General features: G+C 38.4%; 1 protein-coding gene across 13 annotated transcripts in view; it reads left to right on the top strand.

The window, feature by feature from the left end:
- TTC29 (tetratricopeptide repeat domain 29) overlaps nt 1–27,455 on the top strand; it is a 313,481-nt gene that overhangs the window by 240,308 nt on the left and 45,718 nt on the right. For all 13 annotated transcript variants that reach the window (XM_086747860.1, XM_086747858.1, XM_086747859.1 and 10 more), the window contains 3 exons: nt 9,022–9,113; nt 18,990–19,113; nt 23,644–23,875. In XM_086747860.1, coding sequence (XP_086603986.1) covers nt 9,022–9,113; nt 18,990–19,113; nt 23,644–23,875 — 448 coding nt within the window. The remainder of the gene's footprint in view (nt 1–9,021; nt 9,114–18,989; nt 19,114–23,643; nt 23,876–27,455) is intronic.

Genomic DNA, 27,455 nt, shown 5'->3' with positions numbered 1-27,455 from the left:
GACCTTAAGAACTGTCAGTAGTATGTCCATTAGTAAAACTGCTTGTATTACACCCAGGGCTGCAGCAAATGGCTGAAAAACTGCATAAGAAATTTTCTAATTCTGTTAGATAATATGCTTATGGAAGTAAGACGTTTTATGTGTTTTGAGAAATGAAACATTTGTACTCACACTACAAACTTAGGAATTTCAGTATTTAAATGCAAATATATTCATAATCTATAATTCCTTTATGTAACTTATTTCAAATGAACAGCCTTTAAAAAGTTTCCTGTAAAGTAAGGCTTTTAAAATTAGATTGGTTTATCAAATTGCTATAGTTTAAGCTACAGCAATTTACTTATTAAATACGTGTTTAAATTTCAATTCAGTTACTCCCATTGACTTCAAGGGGACAGCTCACATACTCAGGTGTAAGCAAATGCTTAACAGCTTTGCTTGGTCAGAATCATCGATGGCTAGATTGGAGAACAGGAGGTCTTGATTCAGGCATCAGATCCTAAGGAATTTAAAATTTATCCTTTGATAGATAAATAACCTGAGAAGTTAAAACACTGAAGCGTGCCAGTGTAAAACCTAGAGCTTGCTGCTTCATTGCTAGAAGCAATTTGTTTTGCTGTTTTGCTTTCAGCTTATGTATTATTTCAGAGCTGATCAAAAGAATTGGTAGCAAAGTGTGAAATAAATTGTACTTCTAAATAAATCGATTTAACGTTCTGTGGTGCTTTAAGTTATTTTAGTAGTATTAATATTTAAAATATTTGTCTGAAATCTTTTTATGACTACACATAGCAATAATGGCCACCATTTCATTTTGCTGTTTTTCATATTAGAATATTACACAGTAAACATTGTAAAAATACTATCTTTTAGCACTGAAATGGATGCAAAATATTTCAAGTGTTTATTTGCATGTAAATGACTCAAGTTTTATTCAGTCAATAAAAACAGTATATTAATCCTTTTACTACATTTCTTGCATGGGTTAAAACTTAGAGTATATGAGATTTTCTAGCTGAATAAGAACTTTTCCTTAACTTCCATGTAGGTATGCAGAAAAATAACTGGTTTTGACTGACTTAAATTTTTTCTATACCTTCCTAGTTTGTCTCTGCAGTTTTTTTCCATTGTATTACGCAAATGTAAGGGTTGGTTTGCTCACTTTTAGCTAGGAAAACTTCACGTAATTAAAAATACCTGTTCATGGGTGGATGAAAGATTATTAATAAGCATGAAGTAGAATATTTATAGGTGCTTTGTCTAAGAAGTAATGGGCATTTAAGCATGCACATGCATATAGTATGTTATTAATATCTTAGGAGGCTACAGCAATCTGACAGTCAGGTACATTGATGTAGACACAGCAGTGTGATAAAAGCAGTCCAGACATCTGGATCACAGTGCTGCTATACAAAAACATTTCTAAACAATTCACATTATTGCACTTACCCAAATTTCCAGTCTTGTCCACCCCTTTCTCCTTGTTTCTTTCTCCGCCTCTGCCTTTGTCTTTTATGTACTTGCGGAATCTCATTTTTCCTTTACAAGTCACCTCCATCTGCTTATGTGTCAGCGTGGCCCTCGTGCCACACATCACATTGAGGAATTCTCAAGATGAAGGGCTGTATTCACATCACTACTTCTGTCTCAGCACTGCTTCAAGCTTGTCGCTGCTCAGCACTCAGCGCCACACTGCCTTGTTTTGTCAATAACCATTTATTTGTTGCTGGAATAGTAGCAACCATTACATCTGACCTCCCTGTTTCATCAATTATGGATAGATTATTGGATGTGAACATCTGCAAAAGCTTGCTGTTGAACTTACCTCCTGGCTGGGATTAGATAAAGTATTAAACTGTTGTTTATTGTCAGGCCAAAACTCTACTGGGAAGCCAGGGAATTCCAAGACTAGCAGACTCCCATCAGCAAGCACCAAAAATTGTTTAGTATTGCCACCGTTTCCCATAAGATCGTAGCCATTTATTATTTACACATATTACTAGTTGTTATAACATAGTTGATAAAAGCTCTTGGCAGGCACAGTGTTTCCAGCTATTGTCACATCTGTCAGGATGGAAAGGATACATAAACTGTTTTTTCCTCTTATATTGCTGTTAAAGGGTAACAGATGAAGCTTCTTCACTCTAGACTGTTAAGCCATGCTTTGTTTTGAAGAAATATGTCAACAATGGCTGGTTTGGAAAACACTATATTCCTATACTAAATGAAGATTGCAACAACCTTTACTAGAATAATGCCTCTTGCAGTAAAGATTTTGAATTGTACAATAATAATGAACTAAAATATCTGATTTAGACATTTGCATAGGTTTTTGCTCTGACTTGGCTGATTTTTTAAAATTAATTTATTTTAATAAAACTCTTTATGGGGTATGGTAAACAATAAAGTGATGGATGCATTTCTACAAAGTTGTAGGTGTACAGAATCAGAATTAATACAATTATTAGTAGCACAGAAGGCTAGAATTAAGAATAGTAATATAGAAGCTAATACAGAAGAAATAAGAAGGATGGGAACAAAAGTTAACGTTTATTCCATCATCTCTACATTTCATCTCATGCATCAAAATGAAGCGTACAGGGTGAACTCCTGACCTCATGGAAGCCAACAGAAGTTTGAAATGAGTCTGAGTAAGGGAACTTTTTCAATTAGCTACTTGTATTTACATATCATCCGTTCAGAATCAAAGCAAAACATATATACTCTGAATATTATGCAAAGCGTACAAGTAAGACTCGATACAGGAAAGAACCCTAGGTCTTATCTTGATAGATTGTCAGGGAATGAGTGAAATGTTTGTCTTCCCTTCTCTAATCCTTCACACAGATGCAGACACAAGTAACCTGAAGCATGTGTTGCTGTGCAAATTTATAGAGCATCAAGTAAATGTTGTACTTGATAGCCAAGTGTAACAGGGGTGAGAAGAGCAAGGACTGGGTAGAGCAGCTACCTCTCAGGGAGAGGGTCAACCAAACACCACCACAGTGATAGCCATGTCCTAGAAGAGCCTGTGGAAGGTCTTAAGCAAGGGTGCTCCACTTTGATGTTTGACTTGGCCAGACTTCTGGGTGGATTCTTCTACATCCCTCCCCGTCCCCCTGTCCCCGATTCCCTTGCTCCAAGATGCATGCTTATGCTATGCATTATCCATATACCTGCGTTAAAGTGCCTGGAATAGCAGCTCTGGAACACACCAGATTGGCCAATTTTAGACAAATTCTTGCTGTTTCTGTAGGAACAGTGGCAAAGTTTGTAAATTTCTGGTTTGGTTTTTTTTTCAATTTTTTTTTAATCAGAACAGTGCAGTCTGCTGTAATTAGATGTGTCTAAGGGCAAGTATTTAGCATTCACATTTACTGAATTTGAATTGGTGAATTTCAGTTGTGGGAAAAGAGGGAAAAGAGTTCTGGCAAATCAGGGGCTACTCTCCCTTTCCTCAGCACAGCACCCAGTTTCAGTATCCTTTAATTGTCAGCATGCAGACAGAACGCTGTACCGCTTCTGCCCTGGATGCTCACTATGCCTGAATACATTTAGCATTTAACAAGGTGCGGCCTGCCATTCAGTAGATGTTGCTGTATTATTTTCCTGGGATCAATGAGCTCTACTCGTCATAATCAATATATTACATGAACTATACAATTTTCTTATTGCTATCCAATCTCTCTCACACTGTGTTTTGTCCAAAATAAGAAAACATATTGGTTTGTATTGTGAAACTCTTCTTTAACCTTACTCAGGATGGCCACAGGTGTGTAACCGCTCAAATTGTGGTAATAAAGACTGCACAAGATTGCACTTTTTAGGCATTTTTAAATACACATGGCTTGGGGAGCTACAGGAGAGAATTCACTAAACTGCAAAATGCCTATGCCTACCTTTTCTCTTTTATTTTCACTGGGTTGTATGGAAGTGATTATTTAGCGGCTGTCGGAGCTATGTGTTTTTTTCTGAAGGTATCTGAGAGGTACCAAGTGGTATGAGGCCAGTAGTCTCAATCGATTGCATTGTTTGTCTACCAACACCTCTCGTTGGCTCCAGAGAGGTATTGTCAGATGCTACTTGCCAGGCTGGGCTGTAGACTGTTACTACAGTGCCTGTCAGAAATCACGAGCTAGGGATCTCTTTGACTAATGTTCCAGTTGATTGTCTGATTCGTGTTCAAGATCTGTAAATAAGGCAGAAGCATCTTTACTGCTCGCCAGCTGTGAAATGGCTAAACACAGCTAGATTTTCAGAAATCAAAATAAATGCATTTCCAATAAAGTTTGACAACAATATCCAGTGCAAAGCTGCGAGCGGAACTATGTTTTTGTGTTTTTTAAAGTTACGATATTATAAATCAATATTATCTCATCATGTTTTTGTCAGAGTAGTGTATTTTACTAAAAGAATGAAATACTGGTAGTAGCATTAATCTTGTGCTGAGTTGGATAGACATTCTTTATTCAACATAAATTCATACCTTCGATTTTTACTCTTTTGTCCATTATCCCCCGATGTATCAATGTTTAGCACAACCTATGTTCTTTTTTCTGAGTTCTCAGTGTATGCCAGTGAGGTGTGTACATGTTTTTATGTACATATAAAAGTACAGGTGTGACCACAATAAAAATAAAGGGTGGGATTTCGGGGAGGGGAGTTTTAGGGGAGAAGCTAGTGTATCTGTTTTATATTGATGGAATAATCCCAGGAGGGTCACACTGGCGTAATGCTGAGATAACTGAGAAGCAAATCTTGGCCTAAGATCTGACTAGTATTTTTCTTGGCAAAGGAGGTAAAAGGGAAATTCACTGCTGTCTAGAGAATTAGTGCAAGAGCTATACCACAAATAGGCTCTAGTTTGAGGATTTAAGCTGAGCTTGTTACTTTACTTTATTTTCACGCTGTAACTAGTTGTAGCCGCAATAGACTTACAAAGACCCAGGAAGAGAGTTGATTTTGTAGATAGATGCTCCCACAGTAGCTATCCTCTTTCCAGGTGCACCTGCATCCAGCTTTCAGTGCTAATCAAGAAAACAAGGGAAATTCTACGATGCTTCCAGATTTTTTTTTTTTTTTAGTTTCCGTTTTGGAGCCACAAAAATTTCTTCTTATTTTTCTTTTTCTGTTTTTTTCTTTTTCTGCATATATCAATGTAATAGTGGGTGGCATGTGGGACAGTTGTCTGTAATGTGGAAGGCAAAGTTGGAGTCTTCACCCTGCTATGTTCCCACATCCTGCACGAATGAGAACAAGTGATTGAAATCCACTGTTCATTTCTGTATTAAACTTTGATTTTCATTTTATTTGTTTTTTTTAACCAGTATTTCCACTGTGGACCCACAGAAGTAGGAAGTTTGAGACCGTCAGTGTGCTTGGTCACATGAAGCCAAAAACTAATTTGTGGCCAGGATTGGTGCAGTTTTTGTAATTTTTATTTTGTTACGCTTACCTTACATTTTCTTTTTAGAGGTAGAAGGAACTGTACATTATTCTAATCTGTTCAACTGCATATACAATGATCTTTTTCCACTAGCTGCTGGGAGTGTCAAACTCATGGAAACAGTATGGAAATTTTGTAGTGGAGCCTACCATCATCAAGATAAATCTTTTGCAACAGCTTCCTTCCTCAGAACTCTTTGTACATAGCAAATTTTAGAAATAAAAAAACCAAACCAACTCAAAAAAATAAAAAACCAACAAAAAAACCCAAGACATTTTGCCCCTTCAGTAACTCTAAATTTCTAAAAACTTTTTCTGAGTTTTGAGAAGGAAATTTGGCCAGATTTGTATAACACCCAAACCCACTCCTTTTAATGTACATTACCAGTATAGGTTCTTATGTTGTGACATTCAATGCCTCTTGACACAATATTATATATTTTTATTTACATTACCTTAACATGAAGAAAATTACCAAGATGACATTTTAATGCACAATATTTACCATAGAATACTGAAGCAGAAGCATGTTACCTTAATGACAAGAATTTTGTCCTGTTGTCTAAAACAATTTTTCCATCCTTTTTGTTTGTGTCATGGCAGCTGTATTCCCTAAGACCACAAATGCAGCAAAACCCCACATTTGTGTAGGAGTTTTCAGCATTAATTATTGACATGTTCTACCTCTTCCTTGGGTGTCACTCTCCTCTGCACAGATTAGGCAAAATATAGATAAAAGACCCATTTCTGGCTATACATCTTTCTAAAGGTAGAAAAAATGGGAGCCTATAAATTCCTTTACATCCAAATGATATGTGTTCCCAGTATTTATCCTCTCGTCAGAGAGCTAACAGATGAGTGTCCCTGCCTTGCTCCCTCTATACTCTCTTTCCACATGCATGTCTTCTCTTACGTGGTATTCACAGGAACCCAGTGAGATAGACTGGTTGTTCATAACCCCTGAAAAAAAAAACAAACCAGGAAAGTTTTATTGTCCATTTGTTGTCTTCAGGCTGCTTACATATTCTGGCAGACATCACTGTGTCAATTCTGTGTGATTTGCCAGCATGCAATCTTTGTAATTTTTCATTTTAAATTAAAATTAAAAACATACTGTAATTGCAAGAGACTTTGGGTGGAATCCTCTAATGCTTACTTATTAATGCAGCATTTTATCCTGCCATACCTCCTCTTCTTTTTCTATCCTGAATGCTGAAGGGAGGGCATGCAATGTAGGTGAGAAGGTGCCTTTTCATTTCCTCCACATAAATGGATACTGGGCTATCCCCGTAGCGCACGGGGACACTACACAGCTCTTTTCCAACAAGAATGTGTACCTTTCTGTGTCCCTATATAGTATCTGAAGCCAAAGGAGTTATTGGATTACAGATGTAAAGAATATATTTTTTATTGTAATTTATCAATATTTCATCCCTTTAATGTAGACTATATAATTATTATTATCTCATCATTATTTAGAGTGAAACATCTGATTTGTGTAGAGTAGTAGTAACCTCGGACCAAACTGAGCACTTTTCATCAATGTGAATGAGTGGCCTTCCTTCCCTCCTTCCTTCCTTCCCTTCTTCCTTCCTTCCCTCCTTCCTTCCTTCCCTCCTTCCTTCTAGCAGCTGTTGCAGAGAGGCAGTGAACTAACATTTTACTTTAGCTACTCTGGCTATGGTTTTCCCTGGGTTTTACCTGTACTTCTTAGGCTTTCTGATATCTTTGGTAGAAAAAAAAGTACAGCAGGCTAAGCCTTAGGTGCCGAAGTATCCTTTCTGATCATAGAATCATAGAATCTTTAAGGCTGGAAAAGACCTCCAAGATCAAGTCTAACCATCAGCCTAACACCACCATGTCCAGTAAACCATGTTCTGAACTGCCACGTCTACACATTTTTTTAACACTTCCAGGGATGGTGACTCCATCAAATAGTAACCAGTAGAGGTCCTGTGTCCTAGATTAATGTTGCAGAGGCCAGTTTAAAGTAGGGAGTGGTTTTCAGTCCAGTACACAGAATTTTGGAAACCTTCTGACACTCTTATGGCAGGTTTTCTGGTATGGGCACAGTTATTATAACAAATGTTGTAGGTCCTCTGAGCAAAACTAAGAACTGTTTCTTGGATGCTTGTGTGCATTTCTGTTACTAGCCTGGATGATTAGAAGGACACACTGCAGGCCTTGACAACTTTGAGTATGCATTCAGTTTAGGAGGAGTTCTGAACCGATGTGACGAGTTCCTAACTGAGGTTCCTGCACTCTCTTTTTGTCATACCTAATGCATTGGTAACTCAATTGACAGTGACCTTCAAGTATAGGATGCAATGCTGATGTACATGAGAACGTAACTGATAAGAAAGTACTTGAGGGACAGTAAGTAGTGCAGTGCACATTAATAAATGTTACTTTTTGTGCACTCAGAGCTTACATAACTACAAAAATAAGAGCCTTGTCCAGGCGTGCTCCTGCATATAGTAAGAACTAGGAAATCTGAATAGTGGAAACAGTGATAGAAATTGTGATACTCATAGCGTTAGCACACACAAATTGTCTTCTTTTAAACCATGCAGTTTGCCAATAACAGGGTATGCAGTCTTAATAGAAAATGTCCTATCTTTTACCTCGATATAAATAGGCATCCTGGGGCATGCAGGATACTGTCGTATGTCCCTGGCCATCTCCCATCCCCCTTCAGAGCTGGTAAATGACATTCACTACTCCTTTCTTGGAAATGTGCAAAAAGGATTTCCATGGATAGTCTTTGGAGATTTCCTGTTTTCTCATGTGTGTAATAGATTGGGTCAAGCAACAAAGAGGAGGGAAGAAAGAATGTGATTTGATTTGATATGCACTCTCCCATCATCACCATTGGAAAAAAAAAAAAAAGATGAAAAGAGAAATTATGCAATACAGGTGATGTCAGTGTTAAATTAAGATCATATGGTTTTATGCAGCAGCTGTCTTTGGTTATTGGAGGGGTCATGATAATAGAGTACATTCCAAATGAATGTTAATAAATTGCTTGTGTGCATGAATAATTAGTCATAAAAATAACTAAATTATCTACAGCTTTTTAAGCCAACATAGTTTAAATGTATAACCTATATGTTCACTTTTTGAGCATCTGAATTATACTAAGAAAAGTTGTCATAGTGACAGTTTAAAGAAAGAAAAATAATATTAAGTTGTCTATAAACAAACTATATTCTAAAACACTATGAATACAAAGGATACTGTCTTAAGATATTGATCAACAGAAATTCGTAAAAGCACAGTCTCTTAAAATCTTTAAAATTATGGATAAGGAAATTTATATTGCAAATTAGGTAATATCTCTTTGGTGTTTGCGAAGTGCCAAAATACAGGGATTTAAATACAAGTTGTATCTTTTTAATTTGTAATTATTGAGTAGTTTCAAACAACTATAAGTAATGATCAAAAACAGCTAATTAAAGAAGAAATATACAGGTAGGAAAACTTTATTTTATGTTTTGTATCAACGCAGAGACTGCAAAAATAAAAGTGGAAATTCTTAGCATTGTGTTTATTGGGTTTTCTTTTTCTGTTTCACAGATTTTGGAGAACTCTGTAACAATCTTCACAGCACTTTGTTATTCTGCTGGCCTAGGCAGAGCATATGCAGCTATAGCCAAGATCCTGGTAAGGTAGGTTAGCGCATCCTTGTCTGGCTGTCAGTGCAGATTCATTCAACTGTGAAAGACTTAAATTGTTAGAGGTCTGTCACTTCCTATTACTGACTGCTTAAATTTTAAGCAGTGCCCTTCTTGCAGTAAGTGACCCTTTCATCAAAAGTTATTTAAACTGATACACATTTTTTAAAGTGTATGAGCCAAGCTTTTCTTTACTTGTAAACTATAATATGTCCTTTTCCCCCACATTTTGGGGGCTTTTTTCTTTCTTTTTTTTTCACAAGTTTGGGAGGGACCTTACTGGAAAAGAGAAACCCAGGCATATTTTCCAGATTAAAAAAACACAGAAAACCTTGAAGAATGGCTTTAATAGGCATCTCAGTGTAATCTTTTCTGAACTGCAAGTTTCAATTTATTGCACCCACTTCTTCTATGGAGGCGTTTCTGGTTTCTGCATGTGTAACTAGATACACATTTGTTGCAGACAAGATGCTTGTCTTCAGTATTTTTGTTTCAGCATCTGGCATTAAAATCTTCTTCCAGGTGAATTAGTTTGAAACTGCTTCAACTTCTTACGCAAATAATTTTGACATAAAGTAGTCTAATGCAATTATAGTGTGAAGTAGGAAAAGAAGAGGTTAAAGTGAAGGCTGCAGCTTATCCTTGATTCATCCTACGTTTGGCGACTTTAGTGCATATGATGCATGACAGAGGTTTGCAAATTGTTTATGGAGGAGGACTTGTCACCAGGTTTGTTTGTATGGAGCAAATTTTCCTGTTTGAGTTAGATGCCTTGCCTCTTGGCCTTTCAGAGCATATAGGAACCAGTCACAATCACAGTTCCCTTCAGCTCTCTGATATGTAATTCATGGCTATTCCTATTCTAAGCATCCTAAATAAGCATGTGGGATAAGATGTTCAAAAAGCCACAAAACAGACTTAGAACACCAGGTCCCATTTTCAAAATTGTCTTAAGCCTAACTGAGAAAGATTTAGTTGCTAGGACACCAGCTGTTACAATGAGTGACTTTGCAATGAATGCAAGTGTGTCTGAAGTCTCAGTAGCATTCATGGGTTCCTTGTATTCCCAAAAAGCAGCAGTCTGGGTAGAAGGTGGCCTACGATGGCCAAGAGGACATTCCTAGAAAACCATGTATATTGATTTCCTCTGTCTGTGATTTAGGCATTCTGTAATGAGAACACATACATTTATTTACTCGGAAGTTACAGATTTGGAGATCCCTCTTAAGTCAGGGAGCATCTGAAAGACCATACCAGTGCAAATTTTTTCTTAAAAAAAATTTTTCTTAAAAGTTTTCTTAAAAGCAGATCTAAAGCAGAAGTGGCTAGTGATTTTCTTCTGTGTCAAATCTGTACTCCACACCTTCTGGGAACATTCTTTAGCTGTTAGGGAATGGACAGTCTCACTGCTTTCCAGTTGTTGGAATTTGAAAAAGAGGAAAACTGGTAGGTAAGGAAAAATGAGAGGGGAAAACAAGAGCACTAAGACTCCTCATTTTAGTATTTAAGGCATTCTCCTAGGAGAGGAATATTCTGATTGGTTCAAATGAAGAAGAACTTGTTATGTCTAGGGTCAGGGATTTAACTGCTAATTTATTGCACAGGTAAATATACAATTGTAAACTCTTCCTTTGGAAAATGGCTGTTGTGGTATTTTTTTATAAAACCCATCTGGTAGTTATGCCCTAACCAAAACACCTTACATATCTGTATGCTGTGAAGAGCTTTATGTAGGTGATAAGCATAAACTGCTCAGCCCTGTAAAATATCATAATGATTTTCAGCACCTTTCAGCCATTTGAGAAACTTCAATGTACAAAAGTCTGGGCACCTATGAATCATGGAATAGTTTGGGTTGGAAGGGACCTTTAAAAGCCATCTAGTTCAACTCCCCTGCAAGGAGCAGGGACATCTCCAACCAGATCAGGTTGCTCAGAGCCCCGTCCAGCCTGGCCTTGAATGTTTCCAGAGATGGGGCATCCACCACCTCACCGGGCAACCTGTTCCAATGTTCCACCACCCTCAGTGTGAAAAATTTCTTCCTTATATCTAGTCTAAATCTACCCTCTTTTAGTTTAAAACCATCACCCCTTGTTCTAAAGCAAAAGGGCCTGCTAAAATGTCTGTCCCAACCTTTCTTACAGGCCCCTTTTAAGTATTTAAAGGCCACAATAATGGCCCAGAGCTTTCTCTTCTCCAGGCTGAACAATCCCAGCTCTCTCAGCCTTTCTTCATAGGAAAGGTGTTCTATCCCTCTGATCATTTTTGTGGCTCTTCTCTGGACTCGCTCCAACAGGTCCACGTTCTTCTTATGCTGGGGAGTCCAGAGCTGGACATAGTACTCCAGGTGGGGTCTCACAAGAACAGAGTAGAGTGGCAGAATCACCTCCTTCGACGTACTGACCACACTTCTTTTGATGCAGCCCAGGATACAATACTGATCTTTTGGGCTGCAAGCGCACATAGCTGGCTCATGTCTAGCTTTCCATTTACCAGTACCCCCAAGTCCTTCTTGGCAAGGCTGCTCTCAATCCCTTCACCCCCGAGCCTGTACTGATACCAGGGATTGCCTCAACTCAGGTGCAGAACCTTGCATTTGGCCTTGTTGAACCTCATGAGGTTGACATGGGCCCATTTCTCAAGCTTGTCCAGGTCCCTCTGGATGGCATCCCATCCCTCAGATGTGTCAACCACACCACTTAGCTTAGTGGCATCTGCAAACTTGCTGAGGGTGCACTCTAACCCACTGTCTATGTCATTGATGAAGATGTTAAACATTACTACCAGTACAGACCCCTGAGGGACAGCACTTGTCACTGATCTGCATGTAGACATTGAGTCATTGAGCACTGCCCTCTCTATGCGACCATCCAACCAATTCCTCATCCACCGAACAGTCCGCCCATCAAATCTATATTTCTCCAATTTAGAGAGAAGGACTTCTATATAGACAACATCCATAGCTTTTCCCTTGTCTACTGATGGAGTCATTCCATCATAAAAGGCCACTATGTTGGTCAGGCAGGACTTGCCCTTGGTGAAGCCATGCTGGATCACCTCTCTGTCCTCCATGTGCCTTAGCATAGGTTCTAGGAGGATCTGTTCTATGATCTTCCCAGGCATAGAGGTGAGGCTGACAGGTCAGTAGTTTCCAGAGTCCTGCTTTCTACCCTTTTTAAAAATAGGTGCAATGTTTCCCTTTTTCCAGTCACCAGGAACTTCACCTGACTGCCGTGACTTTTCAAATATCATGGAGAGTGGCTTGGCAACTATGTCAGCCCAATTCCCTCAGAACCCTGGGATGCATCTTGTCAGGCCCCATAGACTTATCTATTTTCAGATTCCTCAGGTGGTCACAAATCTGATCTTCTCTTACAGTGGGAGGGACTTTGTTCCCCAACTCCCCATCTTGTGGTCCATCCACTTGAGAGGTGTGACAAGAGAGATTGCCAGTGACAACTGAGGCAAAACGGTTGGGTACCTCAGTCTTCTCCTTGTTTGTTGTTACCAGTTTGCCAGTTGTATTCATCAGGCGGGGTATACTTTCTTTGGCCTTCCTTTTCTGGCTGACATACCTGTAGAAGCCCTTCTTAACTATTCTTTGTGTCCCTTGCCAAGTTCAGCTCCAGCTGCACCTTGGCCTTCCTGACCCCATCCCTACACAAATGGGCAGCATCCCTATACTGCTTCCACTGCTTGTGCATTTCCTTCTTGCCCTTTAGTTTGACCAGCAGGTCTCCACTCAGCCATCCTAGTCTCTTGCCTTCCTTTCCTGAATTCTTACACCTGGGGATCAAGATGTCTTGCGCTCTATGGAAAGCATCCTTAAAGATCTGCCAGCTCTGTTCTGCTCCCTTGTCCCTGAGGGAAGTTTCCCAGGGGGTCCTGTTGAACTAGCTCCTTGAAGAGCTGGAAGTTTGCTTTCCTAAAATTCAGAGTCCTGACTTTGCTCTTCACCTGACCCGTATCCCTCAAGACTGTGAACTCCAGCAGTGCATGATCACTGCAGCCCAGGCTGCCTACCATCTTGATGTCACCAATTAGCTCACTTGTGTTGGTGACCATCAGGTCCAGTCTCACATCCCCTCTGGTAGGGCTGTCTGTTGCCTGGCTTAAGAAGTCATCCTCCATGTGCTCCAGGAGTCTACATGCTACTTTTCCAGGAGAGGTTGTGGTGGCTGAAGTCCCACAGCAGGATGAGAGCCTGTGAGCACAATGCCTCCTGTAGCTGGAGTAAGAACGCTTTGTCAGTAGGCCCCTCCTTGATCAGGCAGCCTGTAGTAGACACCAACCACAAGGTTCCCTTTGTTGCCTTTGTCTCTAATTCTTACCCATAAGCTTTCAACCTGTTTGTGGTTGTTCTTCAGACACAGCTCTTCACACTCTATCCATTTCTTGATGTAGAGGGCAATGCCTCCAGCCCTCCTTCCTCACTTGTCCCTTCTGAACAGCCTGTAGCCATCCATTCATGGGATTTGTCCCACCAAGTTTCAGTAATGACAACTAGAGTTGAATCAGAACTGAATTCTGACATTCAGTTGACCAAAAATTCAAAGGGTCATGGTACTGGATTTATGCTCTAAAACCTTAAAGAAGTCTCAGGTAAGATGTATAAATCTGTTTGTGTATGTGGGCCTTATGTCTTCTTGAATACTTCAACTCTATGACTGCGGGTCATAGAGACTTAGGAAGTTTTCATCCATTATCTTCATGGGGCAATTTAGTAAGAAGGTCTCACAGATGGGGAGACACCGTTCCATAAAACTAATTTATTCATTATTTTAAATAGAAATGAATAAATTCCGTGATTACTTTTACTATATCACAAGCAGCAAAAAATGCTGAGTAGACTGTAAAGTATCTCTGACATGAGAAAAGAGCATAACCAACATTTGAAATAGGTGTTGAGGAAGCTGGCCAAAGCAAGGCTGCTTTTGATTGTCTTCTTTGAAAGTTTGTGGCAGCTGTGGGAGGTTCCTAAGGACTGGACGTTTGCAGACATCACTTCTGTATTCAAGAGAGAGGATCCAGGAAACTCCAGGCTGGTTAGCCTCACCTTGATCCCTGAGAAGGTGGCAGAGCGAATAATCCTGGAAGCAATTTCCAAACATGTTAACAACAAGAGGGTGGTTTGATTTAGGACAGGGAAATCATGCTTCACCAACCTCATAGCCTTCTAGGATAAGATGACTGGCTTGGTGGATGAAGGGAAAGCCCTGGATGTTTCTTCTCTCAATTTTAGCAAGGCTTCTGACACCATGTCCAGTAACATCTTCATACACAACCTGATAAAGTATGGCTTAGATAAATAGACAGTGAAGTAGACTGAAAACAAGCTGAGCTGCTGGCCTCATAGGGTTGTAAGCAACAGCATGAAGTCCAGAGGGAAGCCAGTCGCTAGTGGTGTACTCAGGGATCAATACTGGCGCCGATACTGGTTAATGTCTTCATTAATGACCAGGATGGCATGACCAAGCATACTGTCAGTATGTTTGCAGGCAATACAAAATTGGGAAGGAGTGGGTGATCCACTGGGTAGGGGATTGTGCTGCCATTCAGAGGGACCTCTGCAGGCTGGAGAAATGGAGCGATGGCAGTCTCATGAAGTCTGGGAAAGGGAAATGCAAAGTCCTGCACTTGGGGACAGCTAGCCCCATGCACTAGCCCAGGCTGTGGGCTGACAGGATGGAAAGGAGCTTTGCAGAGAGGGATCTGGGTTTCCTGGTGGACAACAAGTTTCCCATGGGACAGCAATGAACACTCCTGGCAAAGGTGACCAAAGGGATCCTGGGCTGCATTAGGCACAGCATCGCTAGCAGGTTAAGGGAAGTGATCCTTTGCCTCTACTCAGCACTGGTGAGGTCATTCCAGGAGTGCTGTGTCCCATTCTGGGCTCCCCAGTACAAGAGAGAGAGGGACATAGTGTAGGCAGTCCAGCGAAAGGCTGCAAAGATGACTAAGGGACTGGGAGCATCTGTCATAGGAGAAGAGGCTGAGGGAGCTGGGACTGTTCAGACACCAGAAGAGAAGGCTCAGGAGGGGTCATACTAGAGCCTCTCAGGCAGCAGTGAGGAAGAGGGAGCCAGGCTCTTCTCAGTGGTGCTCAGTGACAGGACAAGAGGCAAGGGGCACTAACTGAAACACATGAGATTCCATTTAAACACTAGAAGAAGGAAAAAAAACACTGTGACGGCGAATGCTGGAACAGGTAGTGGAGTCTCCTCAAAATCCTTCAAAAGTCACGTAAAACTCCACTGGACACAGGCCTCCTATAGCTGCTCTGAGCAAGGTGGATGGAAATTGTCTCCAGAGATCCCTTCCAATCTTAACTCTACTGTGATTCTGTGATCTTTGTCTTAAGCAGTCCTTCTAGAAAAATTCCCTTTCACCATGTGATTCTCTCTAATAGAATGCTTTCTGTAACCCAGTATGATGGATATTTCAGAAAAACCTGCTTTTCAGAATTCAGTAACAGAATTTTCCATTAACAAAATCATGCTGGTCCAACTCTACTGGTTCTTCCTTGGAGGAGGTAAGGGCATAGAAAAATAGTTTGAAAAGCCAATGTAAAGAGAGACATTAAAAAAAAAATAACTTTCTGTTTACTCTCACACCAAACTTTTGGGTATTTATTTGTCTGATGTATAGCAAACAAGCAAATTTCTGCAAGCCTGTTCAGAAAATATTGGCTAAATGTGTGAATAATTACTGATGGTGACAAAATCTCCATACTCAGCTTAATCACTTTTTCTTTACTTGTATTTTCACTTGATCTAGGCTAGAGTTGTGAAAATAATTTTAAATTTGATGGATAAAGTCTTTACAAATAAAAGATGAGTGTTTTCCTAAAATAATGCATTATAACCACAATGTCTGTGAGAATTTGCACTGATTGCCTTGTGACAGGTTGGAGAAAGTGTCTGGGCCCTCCCGAATCACTCAGAACTTGTCTATGGCTTTGGAATGCTTTGTGAAATCTTTGCTGCAGACATTTCCACAGACCATGGGAAACTGAAATTCTCTATCATGTGCATTTAGGCATGTCATTTTCCAAGGAAAAATCTGACATAATAGCATCATGTTCTTGACTTATTCTGCCAGTGTCCACCATGGTAATGACTTCTTGTGGACACATGATTTATACATTCAATTCAATCACATGAGCAATCCTATAAAAGGTGCATATTTTCATAAAAGTCTAACAGGGGTAAAAATCTCATAGGGCATTTTAGCATGAAACTGGAAAATGAGTTGCTGTAGATATGTAATCTCTTCTGCTGAAGTCATCATAACTGTTCGGTGGGATCATGAATGACTATATCTTTAGGAAATTACGTTTTATGCATTTAGGAAGGTGATGTCTAAGGAGATAGAAAGTATATGGCTGTATAAAATAACATGTAGATTTTTGAAGGAACTATAAAATATTAGCCCTTTGAGTAGGAAAGACCTGTTTATCATGTTTTCAGGTCTGTGCAGGATAAAGTGTTTCAGTAATCCTTCTAGCATACTTTAAATATCTCAAGCTGTAGTGCTTTTAAAAGTACTTCCTTTGAAAAATTGTTAAACTGTACGGACCAATTGCTAGTTGGCATAAGTGAGGTTCTAACAGTGAGAAATATCTTTCTGGTATGTATCAAATTGATTTCTGTTTGCTTGAAAGAGGTTATATGCTCTAGCAATTTTCATATTTACCATATGTGGAGCATAGGTTTTTATGTGAAGTATAAAAAATGGCCAAAAATACATCAAAACATTTCTATTAATTCATGAAATTAAGAAAACCTTTTTACATTTTCTCCTGTCACTGATTCCATTTGCTTTATTACTTTCAGCCTCTAGCCCACAAACTTGGTGGCACAATCAACAAACCCCTTAGTGGCTGTTTCATCTCTGCTCTATTTGATTTCTCCGCTCTGAGTAAATGATTAAGTTTTCATGCATTGGTTCAACCAAAATCTATGTTCACTCAACCACATCCTTTATTGATTACTTCTACTGCAAACAGTAGGCCAAGTGTGATATACATAATTGGACAGTTGTCAGGGGATGTGGGTGTTAACAGTCCTGTTTTCCCAATTGGAAACTGGAATCACCTTGATACACAAATATTCTGCACTGTTTCATTCTCATTCCTTGGACCGAGGAGTCCTTTTCCTCAGAATATATGTTTTTAACTCTCAAAGGTCTGGTTGGATGGATTTAATGATTATACCATATAATATGCTCTTCAAGTTGCACCTGTGCACTGCATATAGAAAACTAGAAAAACTGGAATTAATATTTGTCTAACACTTTAACCTTGTCCTTTAACTTATATAAATCATATGCTGTATTTCTGTGGGGAAACATTTGATTCTTCTCTTCCCAGGGAAAAAAAAAAAAGGTTTAAAAAAAAATGTGTTTCTAATTCTAAAATTTAGAAGCCTTTTGACATTTGGCAAATGTTCACAGTGCAGTATATTTAATATTCTCATGAGATTAAAATACTTAAATTAGGAAACTTTAGTGAATCCAACTCTGCTTATCGACAACTAAGCTTTACCATAGCATATGGCTGAACACTTCAAGCATGTTGGTTTGCAGTGTTTTAGCATCCTCTTGTCGCAATCGAGCACATCTCAGTCACATACAGAAGATCACTGCAATATTGTAAATTTGCAGCCATGTTTTGCTGTGTTTCCTGTTCCGTGGCAGGTGCTACCCTGTTGTAATTACTCTGATATTGTAAGACAGGGAACTGCAGACTTCTGCCAGATTTTGAAAGCACATATCCCTGATATAGTTTGTAATAAAAACGGTAATGTAAATAAACTCTAGTCAGCCATGTGCTGCAGGAATATAACTTGAAGGTGTTTTCAAATGGTGAGAAAATAAATCACAATTCTTTATCACTTACAGGAACTTATATTTCTATGAGTTTCTTAATTAAGACTGAATTTCCTGTCTTGCTTGGTGGCTTGACATTTAGCATGCTACACTCCTACATTAGTGACTCAAGTTCATGGTTAATATTGAGGTCAGCTGCAGTAACACTCCAGCCTTAAAGGGAAAAAGAACACAGTGCCTTACTCACAAGCAAACCCAGATGTCTATCGTATATCTTGTAATCATACTGCAGAGATCTTATATTGTTAATACGACCGGCTTTATTAAAAAAAAAAAAAAGGAAATCTGCAAATGTTATTGACAAAGTACATTAGCCAATTTTGAACTTAGATTCAGCTGTGACCTCAGGTTGCTCTGATCTCACTGGGACTTGGGGGTGATGCCTGCAATCCACAGTTTATAGGTTTGCCTGTGTGACTCCAGCAACCTTTGATCCACCCAGGCAAAGTGCAGCATTACACTCAAGGAAAGCCTGTCATCCCCGGAACAAAGAGACAGCACTGTTAGGGAGCTGCTGCTGCACCACCAAGGTTCTAGAGCAAGAAATAGCAACTCTGAGTGACAGGAGCACAAAAAGTGCTAGCCTTCTTACCTCTTTCCCCTATTTTGTTAGGATGTGAGGTCCAGCTATATTGAAAATGCAGCTGCTCTGCAGAAAAGATATTAAAATAATGGGAACTCCAAAACCCCTGTAAAATAATCAACTGCATTTTCATTCTTGGCCTCAAAATATGTCAGGATATTCTGAAGAAGATTTTTGTTTTATTTCACTCAAAGGATCCTGTTCTGTTCTCAGAGGCCCTGTGTGGGCTAGTCTCATTGATCTCAGCAGGGGCAGTGCCTAGACAAACATTGTTATGTAGGAGATAAAGTTGAGTCACGAATGAGTCATCAGAAAGTAAAGTTAGTTTAGAACAGGGGGCTAGAACTTCAGCATTTGGAGAAGCCAATATTTAATTTTGTCCCTGTCCTTTGCTTCAGTCAGGGAAAAGCCGATGAAGCTATTAAGTACTTGGGAGAGTTCATGAAGGATGCTGAGAACACTCATCTAAGCCACAGCCTGGTCGATGCACGTATATTACTTGGGAATATTTACAATGAACAAGTAAGTACTGGTTGTAGTAATAATGTAAAACAATCGCATTTAATTCTGGTTTTGTGTATGAGATGACCCATAAGTATTTGATCCAGGTATTGTATCTTACAAGAGTTACCAAAGGAGAAGATACTGTGTGACTAAATAAAATGTGCCTTAAGTTTTTGGGAAAAGTGAAAATTTCACACCATATTTGACACACAGGGTTTTATCCAAAAATGAGTGAATAAAAAGTCCAAATTCAGATCATAACAAACTTTCAGTGTTGTGAAAAATCTGCAGTGGGGCTGCATATGCCCATAAAGATTCGTCAGTTAACACAAATGAAATGTTACTGTACTATTCATTGAAATTCATGCTTTATTGAAATGAATATGTACTATATTGCGTACTAAGAAGCAATTTTTAATCTTAGCTTGATTTCTTCTCTACATTCTCTCAGCCAAATTTATGAAATGGGTGCTATCAGTAAATAGTTTCGCAAAGGTCTGTGTTGCTAGTGGAAGGACTTCTCTTCCATATGCCTCCATCCAACCTGATGGCTTTGATTTGGCCTGTTTAAATCAATAGATAGGCAATGAGGGACAATGTTAAGCTAGAGGTGACTAAGAAGCTCCCTTTATCATAGTTTGTAAGGTCTTTTGAGGTGCTTCTTTCTGACCCATGTGTCAGTCTCTGAATTGTTCCTCTGGGGTGGACCCTGGAAAGGCAGCAGTTCTGTTGGCTGTCGTACCCAGTGGGTAGTGGTTCCAATGCTTATTCTGTCCTTTACCACATCTAGACATGCAGCACTTGCACTGCAGTAGCACTTGATTTTTGGAATCAGAAAGGTTAAAAACATTACCACAAAAGTAAAAGATTCCTGTTAAGCCCTTTAACACCTATTTTAAAGCTGAAATGCTACAGGAAATTATTTGAATACAATAAGTAATAAAAAGAATTCATTTTGCAAACTGGACAGTGTGGAAATGAGGATTCTGTTGCCTATTTTTTCATCAGAATTTCCTGTCTATGTGTAATGTATTGAACAGGCTACTTGCCCATTTTCTCTTACATTACCCCCAAATGCCTTTTTTTTTTCTGGATATCTCTTACAGAGAACTCCTACAACTAAAGTTGGTGGCCGATTTTTGTTTCATAAGCAGTAGAAGAATTTCTTACTCTATAATCTCTAAATTAGCCTGAGAGCCTTCTATTTATGTATGTTCTTAGCATAAATGCTGAATTTCCCTTTGAAAACTAAGTTTCAAAATCTGTAAGTAACTTTAAAATGGATCTGAAACTTAGAAGAAAGTAGAGTGATGGGATGCTGTGCTTAATTTTTCTACTCCAAATTTGAAAAATAATTAACCAAATTCTTTTTAACTGCTTTTCTATTTCACTATTTCTGCCACCATTGCTAATAATTCTATGAGAAGTGATATTTTAAGAATTAACCTCTTTTTGGTTATTCTCTAAATTCTCTTTCTCAGTTCGGAATTTCCTGCCTTGGACTGGGATAGTGGTGTAGAAGGGAATAAATATAGTCACTTAATCTTATTAATGTACATAAAATATGTAATTTAAATATTTTTTTAAATCTCTTAAAGTTTTGCAATTCCCTATTTTCTACACCTTTTTTTTTCTGCAAGGTCAGCAATGTTTACCGAAACTGAGTCTAAATTAACATTTCCTCTCTTGAATCACTGCCTGCTTGGTGTCAGCTGTCATCACTGGTATTCTTTAAGTTAAGTCATGATTAGGGTATTTTTATTCAACTCTGTACTTCCCCCAGTGATACAATTAGCAGTAGTACTGTCCTTCTCATCTTATTAAAACTATCTCTATTTATATCCAGATCTATCTTTGGGGATCTTTAGTAAACCAGGGGTGTAACTTTTACTGTTCTTCCCAAAGTGACTTTGACCAAATTCACTTTACTCTAGCCACACTGTCTGTATCTTTACATTCTGTCATCTCACTGTTCCATCACCATCACTGTCTTTCTTTAATGCTGTACACTCAGTTCCTGCTTTCTAGTCATGATTGTTTTACCCATATGTTTCTAGTTTCCTCATGTTATGTGCAAGTATTAGTTCTAATTTCTCCCAAATTGTTAAGCAGGTTGCTTACTTAATATGCAAACTCTGATGGAGTTAGCATGACACACTCTTTCATTTCACTTTTCTTTTTCAGACTAAGTTTCTTAGTCTGATTTGCTGCATTCCTCTCACTGATTGCATCACTTATTATAGTTCTCATGGGTATGGTAGGTAGATGTTTCTGCCTTTTATCTATTATCCCACGACTTATCATTCTTTATTCATTGTTGTGTCTTTATAGGCCTAATTCTGCTCTCCTGCTGTATTAATCAAAGCCTAAAGACTACCTGAATTTCTATTTTCCTTTTCTCCTTTCTTAATTACAGGCACATTTTAGCAGTCATACCAATTTTTATCCCAAAAAGTGGTATCAAGTGCAACAGGTGTCAGTTGGGGTCTCTGTGCAGAGGGAATTTCAATCTTACTAAATCAAGCTGAGAGTGAAAGGATAAGACAACTCTGAAAATGTTTTCAGTCAGCAAGTTTGTGCTGTCAAGGCAGTGAAATTCCACACCAATGGGAGAACTGGAAGGCATCTTCCAGGGAGCAGGCAGGCTATAATTACTGTTAATGACAGACATATAGAAACAGCCACAAAAAGTTTTTCTAGCTCTGACAATAGCTGAAACTAATTCTTTCACAGTAAGGTAAAGGATGAACAGTTCCATAATTACTCACTCCCAGGAAGACTTTTTTTTGCCGTGTCTTGTTTATTGATTTTTTTTTTCCGCAAGGACATCCAGCTTTCTTCTTAATAGGCTTGTGATCAAGATTGTCCCCATAAACAATCCATTAAGAGCAGAGAGATATCAGTAATTAATTTTAAATTTCTTGCTTTTCAGTTATATCCAATTCATCCTTATTCTTCAGTTTTCAGTCTGTTCCTGGTTTATATTTGCTGTTTGGCATATATGTACTTTGTCTAATTTTATTAATATACTACTTAGTGTAGATACCATCTATGTAAATTGCTTTCTCCACTGCATTCTTGATGCGTCCTAATATTTTGTTTGACCTTACTAGATATTAGAGCTGTTTTGCAGTTAGGAGAAACCACTGCAGAGCTGCCTATGTTATTTCAAGGCCACCTTCCTGAGCTTGCCTTATACAGAACCCACTAAAAGTTACAAAATGTCCAGGCAGCATGAATTACCTCTCATTTTCTAAAGAATTAATTTCATTTGCTATCATATAACCACTCAGGTAGTATTATAAGGTCCCTTTGAAGTTATTCAAAGCCTTGCAAAAACCTTCCTTTTTTACGTTTTTTGACAATCTTGGCAAAATTGTAATCTGATTATTTTTATATAATAATTAAACATTAGACAATATTGATACTAGAGATAAAGTTATTGCACACTGCCATGTATAATACCAACACAAAATGTACTACCTTTCAAGCCTGGATTATACTACCTAGTTTTAATGAGAGATGCCATTTATTTCCCAGCAATTTCATCTTTTTGTCTTCAGATTTCTTCAGATCTTTTATTTATGCTCTGTTTAGGTCTGGTGGTATGCTACTTTTTAAATTAGAAGCTTGCTCCTGCAACTTCTCTTTTGACTCCATCTCTGATGGTAACTCTAAGTAGCTTCATGACAAAGAGGAAATATGCAAAAGATTAAGAAATATACCAAGAAATATTTTAGCTTTGTAGCAGTATTCTTCAGCCTATCATCATTTTCCCTAGTTTTCTCTTTATTCCTCTTTAGTCAAAAAGATTTCTGTATCTCACCTCAGAAAATAGTTCTTATTATACTCTCTATTCCTCTTAATACATTATCTGCTGTAGTTTGTACTCCTTTTTACTGGATTCATGAATGTTAGGTTTCTGTATTCTACAAGATAAAGAGATAAATTATTTGGGTTTTCTGTTTAGCAACAGTTGGCTTATATTTGTCCTGCTGTTTCTCTTTTTGGATAAGGAATATCCTTGTTTTTTGTTATACCCCTCCTTCCTCCATAAATCTGTAGGTTTTAATTTCTGTTCTTTTCTGTGCTTTAGGTCCATCATTTCATTATCCTTCATTATCATTTTTCCATTTTTAAGATTTCTTTTCTAAAATTTAGTATCACATTAGTAAATTAGGACCTTTCCTCCTACAGAGATGTTAAACTGAATGAAACAATAGTGATAATTTTGAAATGGCCTGGCTGGAATCAGTATTAATGCTTAACATCGGTATACTTATATTTATGTATTTAAAATACTTCACAGACAACCAAAAACCAATTCAGTTCCTGAGAAAGATATGAGCAGTGTTATCTGGATTTTAGAGGTTAGGAAACAACAAGGGAGAGTGATGGCTCAGTACCATGCCATGAGTCATTCTGTGGGCTGGCCTCTCAGCTGCAACATCTCTGAGGTGCCAGAGAAGCCGGCTCTAATGTTGAGGTAAAATACAGGTGACTACAAGTAGTTTTTACTGTTCTTTTCTTTTTTCTCTTCTTTACTAGGGGAACTATAATGAAGCTTTTGCATATTTCAGTAAGGCTTCTGAGGCAGCAAAAACTTTAAATAATTTGCCCTTATTGGATGAAACAAAGACTTATTGTGGCATTGCAAAGGCTCATAAACTGATGGTGGCATTTAACAGCCATATAGAAACAGAAGATCACGTCAGCCTCAAGTACCTGCTGGAATGGAAGGAGAACAGAAGTGACATGTGCACTGACCCTCTTTCAGCCGGTAAGGCATTGGTTATGAAACACATTAGTGCTGTATTGTCCTCAACGGTTAAGTCATTTCTCTTGTAGAGTTTTATTAAATTATTTCCTGGGTTTAATCCTTGTACTGAGTGGAGGTTAGATTTACTCTCTTGTGTGCTTATTTTAAAAGCTGAATTAAATAGGTTTAAATACAATATAGCAGGGAGAAATAGGTAGTAGTTGCTGTGAATGGTAACTTGTTATTTTCAGTGCTATTTTACAAAACATCACAGTTACAGGCAAACAATGAGTTTGTTTAGTCAAATATCATTATTTCAGTCTTTTTTTATTTAAAAAAAAAAAAAACAAACTTCATTTGCAATCAGTTTTTCAAGTGCATCCAAAAATAAGTTCCCTGTTACTAAAAGTAAGAAGTAATTTCTGCTTGACATAGGGGACATAGTTCTGAATTCAGAGGAATGTGCTGTTTTATTTTTGGCGTCCTTTTATGTCACGTTGGAGGAAAAGAAAAAAACCGCAACTACGACTTCTTCACTGTCTTTCCTCGTATCAGATAAAGAGTAGAGGAGGACTCTTTCTTCATGGGTTATATTTTCTTTATTTTTTCCCCTATACAATATATTAATACAAGACAAAATGAATTACACATTATCTTCAACTATTAATAGCATTAAACTGTATTGTACTGGGAAAGGAATAGGGATAAGTCTATTCCACCTTAAAACTTTCCTCTCCGCGTTCCTGTGGAGAGTGTGAATCTGGAATAGAGTGGAAATAAATGACAGCTGGGGCAAAATCATAATATGGAGCCTCAGAGTTAATGTGCCCAAATTCCCTCAGTTATCATACTCTCAAACACAAAGGATTGCTTGTCTGCTGTTTTCTTGCGTATCTTTTCATTTCATAGAATTGGAACAATTAAGTATAACTTCAGTTGTGAATTTTATATATAAAATAAGTGGTTAATAGCCTAGTAATTGAAGATGTTAGTGGTTTAACAGGAGCCAGGGTACCAGAGGCAACACGGGAAGCAACTGAGAATTGTGGAGCTGGGACATTCGTTGCCATGCTGAAGAGATAATAGTGCTCTGTTTAGAGTTCCAGTGATGGTAACAGGGCAGTTCTTTCTCGACAATAATGAGTTTCTTCTTCAATTACTATATGTACTTACGATTTTTGCCTCAATAAGTGAATATCCAACACACTCACAAACCGATTTTCTTGGTTGGCAGCGTTAATTGGGTGCATCTCTCTTGCAAGGGATAGTAAGTTTCTAGACCTGTAGTGCAGATGCCAAGAATTCCAACAGAGATGGTCCAAGAAGAATCCACTGCCACTGGATTTTATATGCATTTCATATGAGAATCATTAGCTGCAGCTGTTTACTCCTGCAGTAAACAGGAGACCAACAAAAATCAGCAATGGCAACAGGAAGAAAACAGGAGCCCTGAAGAGATAGGATGATGTTTGTATGTTCAACATGTATTTTCCTTCTTGCACCTAAAGATTTTTTTCCGTTTGACTTTTATACATTGCTTTCTCCAGATAGCTGTGAAACTCATTTATATCGTGAACTGATGTGTGTCCCTTTAAGCTCGAGCTTCATGCTCCTCTTTAACAGGACTTCAGGGATAAAATGAGTATGATTAGGAAAGCCCTTTATGTCCTGGCAAGCATGGTACTAGAAACAAGTTTTGCCTGCTGAGATTCTCTTCCCTCAGTATTTCTGCCTAGTTTACCCTCTTTTACTTTTCGTATTACAGTTTTCATTTTAGTTCCAGTTAACTCCAGGAACCCTGTGGCTACTGCATATTTAGCAGCTCTTCCAGTTCAATATCATTCTTCTCATTAGTGCTCCAAGCTTACTCTCATGATACCCAGATTACATCCAGGAAAACATAGTGTCACACTGTCAGCACAATCTGTAACATTCTTCGTGTTTTGTGTGCCAAATCTCTCATTAGTGCTGGCATTACATTTTTAATATCTTTGTCTGGCAAAACATGACCTGGCACCAGTTCAATATTAGGATTCACCGGCTTTGAGTTTCAGGTACAGCCTTTATCCTACCTTCCAGCAGAATGTCTGTGCATCCTATGATGAACTCATCACTTTGGAAATTCCTGCTGTGATAACAGAACAGTATTTCTAGCTCTTTCAAACAGCTCAACATTGATAATCTACTAGATTTTTCTCAGCCTTTTCGAGGATAAAGCAGCTAAAGACAAGATACAATGGTAGTTCTTAATCTGCAGGGGAATTTAATGAAAGGAAGAAGGAAGGTAGTAAGTTTTTATTTCCAGCTGTTCTGACTGAATAGTTCTTCTGTGACAAAAAAAAAAAAAAAAAGTCGTTTCTGTATTCTTAGGCAAAAAGATACTTAGGCTAGTGCAGGAACAATGACATTTAAATTCAAGTACTACCATATACGTTATGTCTTTCAACCAAGGCTTATTTTCTAGATCAATCATTTCACTAACCAGACAGGAAGAACCAGTAGTTACTCAATTTACCTCAACATTTATTAATAAAGTGATGTTTTGACCAAAGTTGTTATGGATGAAAGGATGGGATTGTCAGAAAAAAAAAGTGCTTCTAAATGCCAAGGAGAATATGTTTCTATCTGCTGCATTTGACTCAGTCACCCAGCTTCACTTAACAGACAGTTATTTATGCCAATGTGAGACACCACTGCGAGAACAAATGTGTTTTTATTGATGTTTTCATGTTTAGTCAAATATATAAAAAAAAAATTATTAGCAGAATCAGAAGGTAAAATGGCTTTTGACTCTGTGTTAAAGCCTAAAAAGGAACCTGCAGCAAGAGTGACATCTGATGAGAAAATATTTTACAGGTCTTTCAATAAATAATCTTCTGACCTGCCACCTTCTAGAAGGGAGAAGAATAATTAAAGGTGCTGAAGGCAGAAAAACTTTGGATCAGATTTTGGACATTGATTACATGAAATGCTGACCAGGAATTGTGTTTTCTGCCCGTCTGGCAACTCTCAGTCCAGGTCATTGCATCTGTCAAGGCTGTGCCTCAGCAAGAGACCTTGAATGCTTTAAATCATCTAAAGACTTAAACAGTAGACTTAAAATGTATTGTTTCCCTCATGCTACAAGGTATTCAGTTGTTTTCTTGAGAAATCTTGTGTGCTTTTGACTACAATTTAGATTTACATTTCTTGACTTTGGAGAACTTTGCAAAATTGACACATTTTACTGTAGGTTTCTGTGTTTATTTGGTTGATGTTTTATATAATAGCTTGTCGTAGTTCAGCCCTGATCAGGACCAGACTACGCAGTCTGTCTCTCGCTCCCCCCACCCTCCGAGAGAATAGGAGGAGATGATATAAGAAAAACGGCTCGAGGTTTGAGATAAGGACGGGGAGAAATCCTTAAAGTTACCGTCACGGGCAAAACAGACTCGACTTGGGGAAAACTATTCATTTATTTCTAAAATTAGCAGGAGAATGAGACAGGGAACAAGATAACCTTCCCCCACCCCTCCCTCTTCCCGGGCTTAACATTATCTCTACTACCTTCCCCTCCCGAGCGGCACGGGGCGGGGAAAAGGGAATGGGGGTCGCGGTCAGT

The sequence above is a fragment of the Chlamydotis macqueenii genome, chromosome 4 (genome assembly GCF_036417535.1).
Source record: "Chlamydotis macqueenii isolate bChlMac1 chromosome 4, bChlMac1.mat, whole genome shotgun sequence".
NCBI classification, from domain to species: Eukaryota; Metazoa; Chordata; class Aves; order Otidiformes; family Otididae; genus Chlamydotis; species Chlamydotis macqueenii.
This window is presented reverse-complemented; position numbering and strand designations above follow the sequence as displayed.